At 37.3% G+C, this 12,619-nt stretch overlaps 1 protein-coding gene across 1 annotated transcript; it reads right to left on the bottom strand.

Annotated features, from left to right (window-relative positions):
- Window positions 1-94: 94 nt before the first annotated feature.
- Window positions 95-9,734, bottom strand: LOC146464825 (acid-sensing ion channel 3-like). The gene is made up of 6 exons (XM_085129424.1): window positions 8,790-9,734; window positions 5,605-5,752; window positions 4,684-4,749; window positions 4,166-4,346; window positions 2,954-3,045; window positions 95-2,582 (listed from the first exon to the last, which is right to left on the bottom strand). The coding sequence occupies exons 1-6, from the start codon at window positions 9,717-9,719 to the stop codon at window positions 2,449-2,451; spliced, it is 1,551 nt and encodes a 516-aa protein (XP_084985550.1). The 5' UTR covers window positions 9,720-9,734; the 3' UTR covers window positions 95-2,448.
- Between the last annotated feature and the right edge of the window lie 2,885 nt (window positions 9,735-12,619).

The raw sequence follows: 12,619 nt of genomic DNA, 5'->3' as shown, positions 1-12,619 counted from the left end.
TTCGAAAGAAAATTCATATTAATAAATTTCGTTTTCCTATGGTAGTGCACACTTAAAAAATCGAGAAAAAAGTTTCAAATCTGGTTTGCAGAATGTCAAAAACCAACATTTCTAAATTTCAGTTCGATCTGTCTCCAATTAGAGCTTTGCGCTAAATACATTGACACTTAAAGAAAGTGATTTATTTTTATTTTCCAAGATTTAAATGGTTGCCTTCAGGAAATCATCCACTGACTCCAGATATTTCCAGCCACCCATAAAGAATGTACTGTTACTTAAATGGTAACGCGATCAACGATGTCTTATTCACAGACTTGAAAGTCTTGCCGCGCCTCGCAAGGTGTGATAAACCGTATCACAGGGCAGCACTGCTTCAGTACAAAGTTCTTATTTGAACAAGTGATAGTTCGACACTCGAAAGTTACAACCACTTTAGGTTAAATCGGGGAATGAAGGGGCAGAAATCAACCCAGCTTCTATTTTTGCAGAACAAAGATACCTATTCTAAAGATATTCAAAGTGGGATGTGAGCGTAATTTCTCTATATAGATCTCTCTAATTATGCGTTGGTGCAAGATTAGAGTGATTTGTATGGAGAACTATACTGACCTACGTTTCGACATGTTGGTACTCGATATTTTACTTTTATTATGAGTCATACTGGCCTCAAATAGAAAAATAAGGTCCCTTAAATTATGAACAGTTTCAATTTTTTATTTGTATTAATTTGTTCCAGCTTTTTCTTCAATGTATTCATTTGATTAGTTGCTATAACAATAAAAAGATATATAGCTACAAAATTACCCTCAGTGCAAATAAAATTCCCTGACAGAGAATTTAATTGCACTTCCTGACCACCGAGCGATATCTGAGCCTTTCCAGCTTCTTTGTATAACTTGTTACCCAGAATTTCATACCTCTATAACTACCAGCTCTTCAAAATATTAGTTGTCCTTGTTTATTGTTGTCATATTCTGCCGTTAGTTTTGAGATCTCATAAATTTATTGTTTTCCTTCACTCTCCGGTTTGCTTGTTTTCTATTATTTCGACTGTGCTCTATTGTTTGGAAGTAAATACAGCGAAGTGATAAGGATTGATTGGCTGTTGTTATTTTTATGTGAGCTCAAAATGTCTGACATAAAGAGAGACGTGAAGACTCAAAAGATAAATATAAAAACACCGTTTATTTTGCTTCATAATTAACACTGCGAACGAAAGAGATTGGAAAACGGCAATTCCATCCCTCGTTTTTCCCCTGGTGTCTGAAATGACGAACTAGACAATATTCCTCGCTAATGATTTACTCAATTCGTCCAAACTAATCTAAACATAAACTTTTTTTTTACTTTTAAACACAACCTTACCCTGATTCACCAAGCATTTTACCTCATGAAAAATCACCGTTTCCACTCATTTACAGAAAAACGATTGAGAAAAGGACATTTTAGGAGGTAAATATACATATTTTTTTTAACTTGACAATATACAGAACTATATAGAAATGGTAACTTTTGGCGTTTAATTGAAAAAATGTAAGAATAACAAAATCGTAAAAACTTTAATTTGTTGAGAGACCAGATAACAACGGGGAGGAGGAGGGGGTGTTGCTCAGTTTTCATTCTGTTCATGTTTCAGTTTCCAGTTGTAATTAGTAGGCACACAACATATCACGCCCAAAACCAAATGAAATTATACATGGTATATTCGCTCATACAGAAAAACGGATTTATCTGGCCCAGCACAGGCATTTACTATGAGCCTGATAATTAAGTAACCGAGAAAAAAATGTAAACAGGGAAAACGTAATGGTAACTGCGAAAAATCGATAGACTGTAACAAAAACGGAGGGAACGGAAACACGTTTCTTGTTAAATGTAGCTGTTCCTTTGTACAATTTAGTTTTTACGGTGATTGGAACTTGAACTTCTTTGGCTGACATTTTGCCTCTTAGAGCATAGGCAGTAAATGCATTTCCTGCCTCTGATCTGGCGTGTCGCTGTGCCCCACGTGACATAGCACTCACCATGTTCTAGATCTTGTCTTTCTTCCCTTTTCATGAAGCATTTGTTTAGGCTTATGCTTTAAGAATTTTGACATTTCCAGCTTGAGAGCTTACAGGCAATGCTGTGGTAGTCTTTCTGCTGGTCTCCATTAAAGTGTTTCCTTAAAATAACCTTGACCTTAACCATTACATTCTGCATACTTCTTAAAATAAAGTTTTCAAGGCTTTTTCTTTTTTCTGTCATTCCGACAAACCACGTCTTTGCGCGTTTTCGATGCTTTTGCACAGCCTGGGTACATCTAACTGAACATCTTATGGAATCTGATAACACCTCACGGCTTACTCAACTACCGTGATTACACGACTCAAGTCAACGCCTTTTTGTCAGCATTTCTCACACAGTTGGTCCTCCATTCAATCAGTTTAGACAAAGCTAAATGACTCATCAGATCTCCGTGTTTTTCGTTCGTGGCGTGGACCGGAACCAATTGATTGCGAACATGATGACAAGATCTATGACTTCCAGTATTGTGATGAAACTGGCACCTAAAACAAGACCAAGCTGGCCACCTGCATCACCTGAGGAAAGCAGGATATATTTACAAATGAAAATTTTAAAACATGAAAAAAAAAATCCTATCTGCTTAGTACAATTAAAATTAAGTACGCTTTAGACTCTACAAATCGAACACTTAAAAGTGTGACCATGATGGGGGTGATTCTAGCGTTGGAGTCTGTGAAGCGAAATCTTTTTCTTCAGCGTAACCATTCATTATCGTTTCATTGTGAATTTTCTTTGAAAATAAATTAAGGATCTTTCCAAGTTTCAAGTTTTTGCACTCCACGGAGCGGTTAGAAAGTATGAGATATGGCTGGGACCCTGGCTGTGTGTTCACTCAAGAGATGTCTGGCTTGAGTGACAGCGAGAGTGAAACATTCGTTACACTTACCTACTAATCTAAAAAATCCATATACTGGAGTTTGCTCGAAGATGTCAACTTTCAGTTCGCTATAGAAGAACGATAACACTACATAGTAGTCTCTGAAACAAGAAAGTCAAGTTATTGTCAAAGATTGGTATTTGAATAATTTATTGAAACTTTTAGGGGCACTGGTTAGATAAATTTATTGTAATTAGTTCCCTTATTGTCAATTAGCCTGAAAAGCCCTAAGGGAGGATTAGTGTATTATTATTATTATTATTATTATTATTATTATTATTATTATTATTATTATTATTATTATTATTATTATTAAGTACTAGCTCAGTAACCAGGCTACTAAATTTGAAATGCAGGCGCCCTGGGGCGATGTCTACGTACCCAAGTAGAGAAATTTTACATTACGTGATAAATTTTTACCTGTATTTTTCTACACTGTTTACTTTAATTCTTTGTACATTTAATCGGTTATTAGCTTATCTGGTGGTTATTTTTTGTCATGTTACCATAGTTACTTTGCTGTTTGTTCCCGCTAATTGCGGGCTCAGCCACTCAGCAATGGACTGGGGGTAGGTTTTCGGGAGTAAACTGTTAGGTATAGCAAAATGAGTGATGACGTCATATGGCGTGAGAGTTACGCCATTGATTATATAAAGCCGCCATCTTGGATTTCTTCATTTCTCCGAAACATCAGAAAACCGTTCACATTGACTCAAAAGTAATCAACCAATAAAGCAATGCTAAAATCGTATTAAGATGCAAAAATAACGACGTTACACTGAAGGTTTTCAGAAAAAGACATAAAAATGAAACAAATTTCGAAAATGAGGGCTGTCAAAGCTTGTTGTTTTGCAAACATCAAGTCACATGAACACTTAATGTCAATTGTTGTTGGATACATTTTAGGAAAAGTCACAGTTTGGTGATGTTTTCTTTAACACTACAAGCTGGCTGAGGTGGGGGTGGGGGGCTAGAAAAAAAAAACGTAAGTAAGATCAAAGTCCGGAGTTGTTTTAGGTGGCGTTCTAAACAACACACTAATGCCTCATACTATTTTTACAAGCCCTTCACCTGCATACATGTAATTGGTCAATTTACGTCTTCTGTAAGGCATCTAAATATCCCTATCAGTTTAAGTGCAAACCCCTTTTTGTGACTAGTATAAATGTTTTAAGAAGTCTTAACAACTTAATAAAAGAAGCGTTTCCAGTCACCACTTACAATATAAACTTCACCATGCCGTCTGTATCGTTAGGCATGTGTTTGGCTTCCTTGAGGTAGGAATACTTTCTCAGAGGCAAAAGCTTCTGAGGCAAATACAAAGCTGTAGATAATTGTGCTTCATATGACACCTTTTCACAATCCACTGGGCAGGTGTTGCTGTGCGATTGTTCGTATTCCTCTAACAAATAAAAGAGGAAAAGATTCAATTAATGAAGTTGTGCGGCCAATTAAAATTGATGACCGATCTGGGAGGCTTGTCGAACCACATGGCCAGGCATTGTTTCGTTAGTCAGGACTAACTATATAGGGGGTAGGAAGACACGCTAACAGCGGCGAACATTAAAAAAAATGAAAATTCCCTGTTCTCTTTGTTTTTCTTCCATAAAATTCAGAATTACTCATTTAATGAGGCTATTGTGTAGACGACTACAATGTCATTGAAGTAGCGTGAGGGCCATATTGACAATGCTGGCTGAGTACATTTGTTGTCTTACAATGTTGATAATCCTACTTACCCCAGATAGGCCACATACATTCCAGAGTCCTGTTTAAAGAACACACTGTAACATTATCGCGCATTTCTGCGACAAGAGAAAAAGGGAAAGCGTGAACGGTTGGAACTGTTTCCTGACTCACTGATTTGGCCAAGCATTTTGTTCAACCTGATTCACTGAAATAAAAAGCTGTCTTTGCAGGTGAGTGTGATGAATGTCATTAGAGGTCAGCGCCGTCAGGGACATGAGAAAACAAGCGAATGTTTGAACAACCACAAACAGACAACGATACCATGTTTTTCATGAGTACCTTGAAATATGCATCAGTAAAAAGCTGGCTGAATTTTATAAGAAATATTGATGGGAAAGGGAGAGAATAAAATGGCTACTAACTTTTACGGGGATACTTGACGTAAAATACGTACGTAGTTGGAAACTACTTCAAGTCTTTCGTTTTAAACGGAACATTCCAAAATTGTCTGTATTTTTCTTGCAGAACGTTTGAAAATTTTTCATGGCCGCTAGACAGCGTCGTTCGCTTGGCTGATTGGAGGCTTAGCTAAACATTTAAAAGAAGAGAATCTGCGGAACTTTTGTAGAGGAAACATTAGTGCAAAGTGTAATACAAATGAATGCAAAGTCCTTGACCTCCACCCCCCACTCCACCTCCCCCACAAGACGAAATCTAAATAGAAAAAAGAAATTGCACACCCGCCATCAAAAATAAAACGGCGCGTCCCCAGATAGCTTCGCCAAGTTTCCAAATGGCTAGATTGTGACCGTTTAAAGGAAAACTACACGAAAAGGTTTACAGTTACCAGAAAAAAGTGACTCATGTTGAAATGATTTGTCAACCCACACCATCATCTACCAGGAAGAAAATATCAAACTGCCTCTTGGTCATATTGCGTCACAGATAGGTAAATAAGAGAATTAACTGACCTGGCATGAACCAGCCTCTGCAGCCACATTTGGTGCTAACGTGTTTGGTCATTTCTTCGAGGAAACATTTGTTTCGAGAATATTCTGGGAAATAATCCAGACTTTTTCCGCCACAGTCAGTACGAAAAGGTTTGGGAAGATTTTTAAGCTGTAAAAGAAAACGGAATAAGGTAGCTCTAAGGCTATTGTTATTAAAAACTAAAACGTCACCGATAACCTCAATTGTTTTAATAAATGTTACAAATACCAAAGCATGGTCTTCTCTAAAGACATGAATTTTAAGCACTTTTTGTGTTCAAAAAAAACTTTTTGTGTATACGTTTCAGTGAGTTTCCTCAACACCGTTGGCAATCACTTTGATAAAAGCAATAGACCTTCATTAATACCGGGTATTATTGTCAGCTTTACCTTGATTCAAATCCGATTATTGGCTTTTGTACTGTGACTCGGTAGAGCTGGGCACCACCTTAGTGCCCAGTCTGTCCGCGATTGTTTGGTAACATTACAAATGCTGTCCGTTTAAGAAAGACAATACACTTGATTTGTCCTTCCGCGGTCGAGTTAAGAACACGAAGTCTATCATCGATCATAAATGTTGGGTATTGTTTGTAATCTTGTCTGTGTATTTATGACAACAAAAACTCTCCCAGAGGAGCTCTCGGTGTCTCACTGAGCGGCTTATGAAGGACCTTGAATTTGATAAGATTCCTAGTTTCCTAACAATTGCTGAATTTTTCATTAGGCAGTTTAAGAAACAATGGATTTATTTGCCACCAGCTTGTCTACCAAAACAGCAAGAGTCTTTAACATGAAGACTGGTGTTTTGTAAACAAGAACATCAACGAAATTATTTAATTTTCAAGGTTGTTTGGATATTTAACATCATCGCTTATCATAAATGAAAATAAAAAAGGGTTACTTCACTTTCTTAAAATATGTGGGTTTTTTTTCTGGCTTTCTTTTTTTCATGTGTCGCACATATGAATTATCTATGTTGTAAGATTTACGGATAGTGAATTATATGTATCGAGATAACTCAACCACAACTGAGCCTCCCCCTCAGTGAGGGAAAAAAATATTCCCTACAAGCAATAACAAGTGAACTAAAGAGAAAAACATTCGGTTTTAAATATCGAATATCGTGCGTCTCTTATACGACACAACTATTGGCATATCAGCGGGGAATTCTAGATTTTTGCGATATTGGACGCCAAAATAAAACGAACCCTTGCGGTGTAAATTTAATAAAGAAAAAAATACCTTGAAGTCCCCGAAAAAAGGTGATATGGTAATATTAAAAAAAATTATATACAAATATTTAAAAAATTCATAAATATAGAAACAAGTTCATGAAGAATTTCGTCAACTTAGATGCTCTTCCTAAGAGATGACGCATTCCAATTCAGCGTTATTTTCCTCCCAATTAAGAAATAAGCACTGCAGAATGCCTGCACCATGATTTGATTTCTGGACTAAAAGGGTTTTTGTTGTTTGATGGGAAAAAGGATCTTCGAAACAATTCGCTGAACTGTTTTCAGTTCAGGGTCTAATGACAATACATTTATTACAGATGGGATACGAAAGGTATTTCAAAAGTCCTTGAAATGAAACTGTTTCGGGAAAATTTCCAATTTTGAATTTCACTACATAAACAACGTTTAATTTGAAAACTGATCTTAATCTCAGATGGGATAAAAGTCGCTCTTCAGAAAGCAACCAGTAAAGCGCCTTGAAGAGAATGATTGGCATGTCAGTGATGTAAGCTTTGTGGGCTGAAAAATCGTTCGCACCAAAACTTGACGTTACCACATGTTTTTTTCGTTGTAAAATTTTAATCACCCTGCGGTCAAGCTACGTTCACGGAATACTTCATATAATGAAAGCTTTTGTTCGCAATTGGAAGGTGAATGTTCCGTCATAAATTTGAATTTAAATAAATTTAAGCCAGCGGCGATAAGGCAATTATTATTAGTCGAAATCAAATTATCGGGCGTCTGGAAGAAGATACCCGGAAGCCGGGACTAGAATTTATTTTGTGAGTAACAGGAAACCTAAAAACCAAAAGCGGTCTTCCAATCATAAATTTGGCATTCATTCGAATTTGATTATTTAATTTGTTTGCTGTCGACCAACTGATGCGCCACTAAGGCAAAATAATTGCCCTTGTGTTGGAGTTGAAAACACTCAGCGGGCCGTTCAATCCTTTACAACGAAACTTTTTTCTTGCGGACAACATATATGTTGTTTTCTTTTATCTGCGTCATTACTGCAAATGCTTACACCAGCATGTAATTTTCGGCCAAGAAAATCAGGACTAACTCCCAGAAATCATGAAAAATAAAACAAAAGTGGTTATTCAAAATTAGATGAAAAAAAAGGTCGTTGTTGGAAGAGAGGTGTTGAAACCGAGGTAACAAACGTAAACAATCTATATTAAGAGAAAATAAATGTTCTGATTCAATTTCTCAGTTCGATAATGAAAAATGAATAAGTTGGTTGATTTGCCTTATTAGCACAAACTTCTTTTAAAAAAAGTAGCCTCAAGGTCAATTTTATACCACGTATTTTATTCGCGTCGAGTGTCAGGAATCAACGCCGCAGAAAAATTGGCAATAAAGTAAATAAACTTATCAACCGCGCGCTCTTTACTTTTAGAGGCGAATGAAGCGAAAGTCGAGCGGACTGCAGAGTGATTCAAATTGCATCTGAAACCGTATTGTTTTGAGACGCGACTTTAATATGATGAATAAATGTGCCTAAGTTCGCTGATTTGATTAAATAACACAAATTCTCTTAAAATGAAAAGTAAAATTGAAACGGATTTTAAAAATCTAGAAAGTTATTCCTAAGCACTAGTGCAAACGTAAGCGCTGATTTTACCATGTGAATAGGCTTGACGAACAGTCTAGATTCTGCGCCTGGTACATGACAATAATCATGATAAATTCGCGCAGAAACATCCGCGGTACGCTGATTATGAACATGCGTCTGTCCGGAATTTCTTTTAAAAGTGATCAAGTACATTGTCAAGCTTTAAGAGTTTACGTCAAGGCGAAACCAAAATATATTTATCCTAGCCTGTGTACAACAGCCACCCGCTCTTCTCCTTTTTTTGGAGGAGAGCGGGCGGCTGCACGCAGGCTACATTAATCCAAAATAGTGGACAAAAACAGAGAAGATATTACCTTTTGCTTTTTCATATCAACGTAAGTCACATAGCCAGAAGGGACGTGGAATCCCACTCGCTTTAGAGGTAATTCCTCCTGTTGGTGTAGTATAACTTTAAGCCCACTGCTGCCATACGTCTTCCCTTCTTCTACAGGCCGTGTATTCAATATCATATGTACACCATACGACGGGCCAACATTATCTGTTTCCAAAATAGCGTTCCCATTAACCCCAAAGTTAAATGTATAACATGTATGCCCTTCAGAAGATAGAAACAGAGAGAAATTTTTCCTATCACAAGGCAAAGCTAAATGGGGATTAACTCCTCGCCTCAAAGAGCAAGAAATTAAAATCTCGTCCAAGATTGAAAACGTTTCCTCAAGCGCGTCCTTCATGGCAGAATTTGAGCTCGATCCCGTGGAAATCTCTCCCGTCCTGTTATCACGCGTCCAGTTCGCGTTTACATTGTTTAGTATAGTTTTCCTAACGTCGCGCAGATCGCAGATTGAAATGGCTGGAAATGAGATTTTCGTTGGATACTCAACGGTAGACAGCGTACTAAACGGATACTCGAAATACTGCGTAATGCTTTGCTTGACCTCGTTGAAAAAAAATCCACCGGCGATTAAGAGTACAGCCACCCAAATACATTTGCGCCAAATTGATTTGGTATCGAACACGTAATGCAGTCCATGAAGAGTGTTATGCTTCAGATAGTACTGCCAAACGCGCTTAATCCGCTGCCGTCTTTCAGTTTTCTTGATAGTTTCCACGGATTCATCCTCGGATAAACAGGGAGCGTTTTCCTGTTCATGCTGTCCGTGGGTGAAGCCATTGGGTAGCGGTTCTAACTCTTCCGCCAACTTTTCGTGCTCCGACGAGGAGGCATCGTCAACGATTTTTCTTCCACGCGAGGGTGACTGGCATGTACAAAAACTCGTAGTCATTTGCTCGTTGAGTGCATTGCACTTTTAAAACAAATTATTCACCCGGCTAACATTGGAATCGTACTTTCCCAGGGTGCTTGCTTAATTACTTTCAGTAGCGGAAAAAGCAAGAACAGGCAGCCACGTCAATTCTGTAGGTCGGTTGTTTGACAACAACACAGAACTAATCCAAGCTTATGAAACATAAGCCGACAACATCTTTTGTGCGTTCAAACCACTTCTGGTGGAAGAAAAATTACTTTTTGTCGTCTCCGCATCATGGTTTACATGTAGTCCAAGCGATTCACTATATGAAACCAAACACCTGCCCCGGCTAAGAGGAAATGCGCCTATTCATTATTCAAGAACAGAACGCTATCTATTATAATTCCTTCGCCGGCCACTCAAATAGCTTGGTCATTGTTTTACAGCGACTGTTGATAAAAGTATGCTAATTTTGATTCCCCAGAAACAGATATCTAATTATTGCACGGTCGATTCGGGAGAAACATCCTTTTTTATTACGTGCTTTTGTGATATACCCTGGGAAGACTTCTGTAGTTTAGAAATTTCCCTGGCGAGTAGCAGTTTCCGCTATGGAAAATCACATAACTTATTATAAACAAAGCTGGGGTGAGATACTAATTGCGCTGTGTATTGTCTGGTTCCTTCTTTGCATAGAAAATCTGCTCGTGGCTTCCCGACAATGTTAGTCAACAACCAAGTTTACCATTATTCAACAGGCATCCTCCTAGAAGAGGGCCTAAAAAAGGCTGTTATCATCTTATTTATTAACGAATTCCCAAAATTAAACATTAAATATGGTTGCGATCCTGTTTCAGTTACCTATATTTTTTTTGTTTTATGCATTACGCGTTGGTTTGTTTTTAATTATAAGCTCGATCTCTCCCCTCTTCTACTAAATTGTGATAAATTGAACGAACGAAAGGTGATTCGGTTCTTTACAAAAAGATTGACTTTTGGCGAAAAAGTGAAATACTGATTACGCAGTTAATCAAACAACCAAAATTGTACATTTGTGTCTGCTAAAATTCAAAAATGAGAATTTCACGCGAAGACAAAGAAAGACAGCCCACACAATTTTCCACCCTTTAAATGAATTTCCTGATTTATCAAAGCAACACGAAAAACATTCCGGTATTTGTTTACAGCTTTTTCTTCGAGTAACAGTCGTTGAAAATTAGGATTCTAGAGTTGTTTTTGCTAGAAATCCTTCAACCTACATTGCGGCTCACCGCGAGTATGTTCATTTGTCGTGAAACCGAAAAAGAAGCCGTGTAGAACACCGCAAGCCATCTAAAACGTCGAAGTAGTCCATAGGATGTCTGGGTTGCCCCATACCGAGAACTTAATGAGACAACAACCCACGATTACAACAGGTCCCCTATTCAAATTCGCTTCTTCAAATCTGTTTGGTAGAGTCTGTAAGGAAAACGGGAAAATATAATTTTTGAAGAAATATTAAGCATGACTGGTTATCTGTTGTAGTCCTGTAGCAGCTTTAAGCGTATTGAAAAGTCGGAAGTTACTATAATTGTTACTTGCATGGCGCTGACTCCAGACACAACATTTCCTGTATGTAAAACGATTCTAAACAATCACATCATGGCTCTGTTTTGGCCCTTACATTACCGTTTGAGCGGCCCATTACCATTGAATCTCTTACTATCGATATCTAACTCGTTTTAAGCCTAAGAAGGAAGCAAGCCACAAAAGGTATGAGTAATTTAGGACAGAGTTGGAAAAAACACAAAGCATGATTTATCGTCGATGATTTCTCTTAAAATCTCATAACGGCACTGGAAAACAAATTGAGTGGAAAAATAATCAAAATGAGAGTTTCCAATCATGAAAACAATTTCAAGACCTCAGCAAGATGCATGGAAACAGAAAACCACGATAAAAAAAGCTGCGTGTTGAGAAAACAAGTGGAAATGATAACCTCAAATACAAGTTCTAATGATAATCTCAGTAAGGCATTAATGCACTAAAATCTTTTTTTTTTAATGACCCACTCATAATATTCTTATGGACTCATCTAAAAGTGAATTACTTCGTACATTAAGAACAAATTTAAGACATCAAAAATACGGCCTTTTAAAATCAAGAAGCAGAAGCTAATATCGTCAAAATTATTATTACGTTTGCTATCTAAAATGTGTTGCTTAGCAATCCGCACGTAATCTTCTGTAATTAAACGCAATCACTGGATAAGCAATGAAAACGTCGGACAACTGATATTGAAAAAAAATTCGAAAAAAAAAATTTTGGCTACGATGAATGCTACCTTGAATAATTACTTTCATGCAGGCGTCCTGCGTCATACCGCTAATGGGTTGGTCGTGTGCACGCAATTCCCAAGCACGAGATGAACAATATCACTGTTTGACTAAAGATCCACGTCATGGGAATAATGCTGGCTCCACACGAGCAAGATTTCCTTCACAAGTTGTTTTTTTTTTACAATTTTGACTTGTTCGCGTGCAAACGTTTTCAGTAAACTTATTGATAATATTAATATTAATAATAATAATTATAATAATAATAATAATAATAATAATAATAATAATAATAATAATAATAATAATAATAATAGTAATAATAATAATAATCCCTTATGGTTTTCCGGAGGGAAAACTAGTTTGCTATCTAAGTGGTACACGTCGTGCCTCCTTGTGGATGCTAGTCATCATCTAATGAGATATGGCTTGATGCAAGGAGATCAAAGGGGGGCTAAACAGGACTGTTCTGGCACTGTCGACAACCTACTTATTGACCGCATGGTGTGTCAGGATGTACAAAGAGGCCATAGAAATTTGAGCATGGCGTGGATCGATGTCTCTAAGGCTTACAATTCGGTGGATCATCGATGGCTAGTGGAGATGTTCAAGCTTCACAGA

The sequence above is a fragment of the Pavona decussata genome, unplaced genomic scaffold (genome assembly GCF_977016875.1).
Source record: "Pavona decussata unplaced genomic scaffold, jaPavDecu1.1 SCAFFOLD_161, whole genome shotgun sequence".
Taxonomy (NCBI): Eukaryota; Metazoa; Cnidaria; class Anthozoa; order Scleractinia; family Agariciidae; genus Pavona; species Pavona decussata.
Note: the sequence above shows the minus strand (reverse complement) of the source record. Positions and strands in the feature narration are given on the sequence as shown.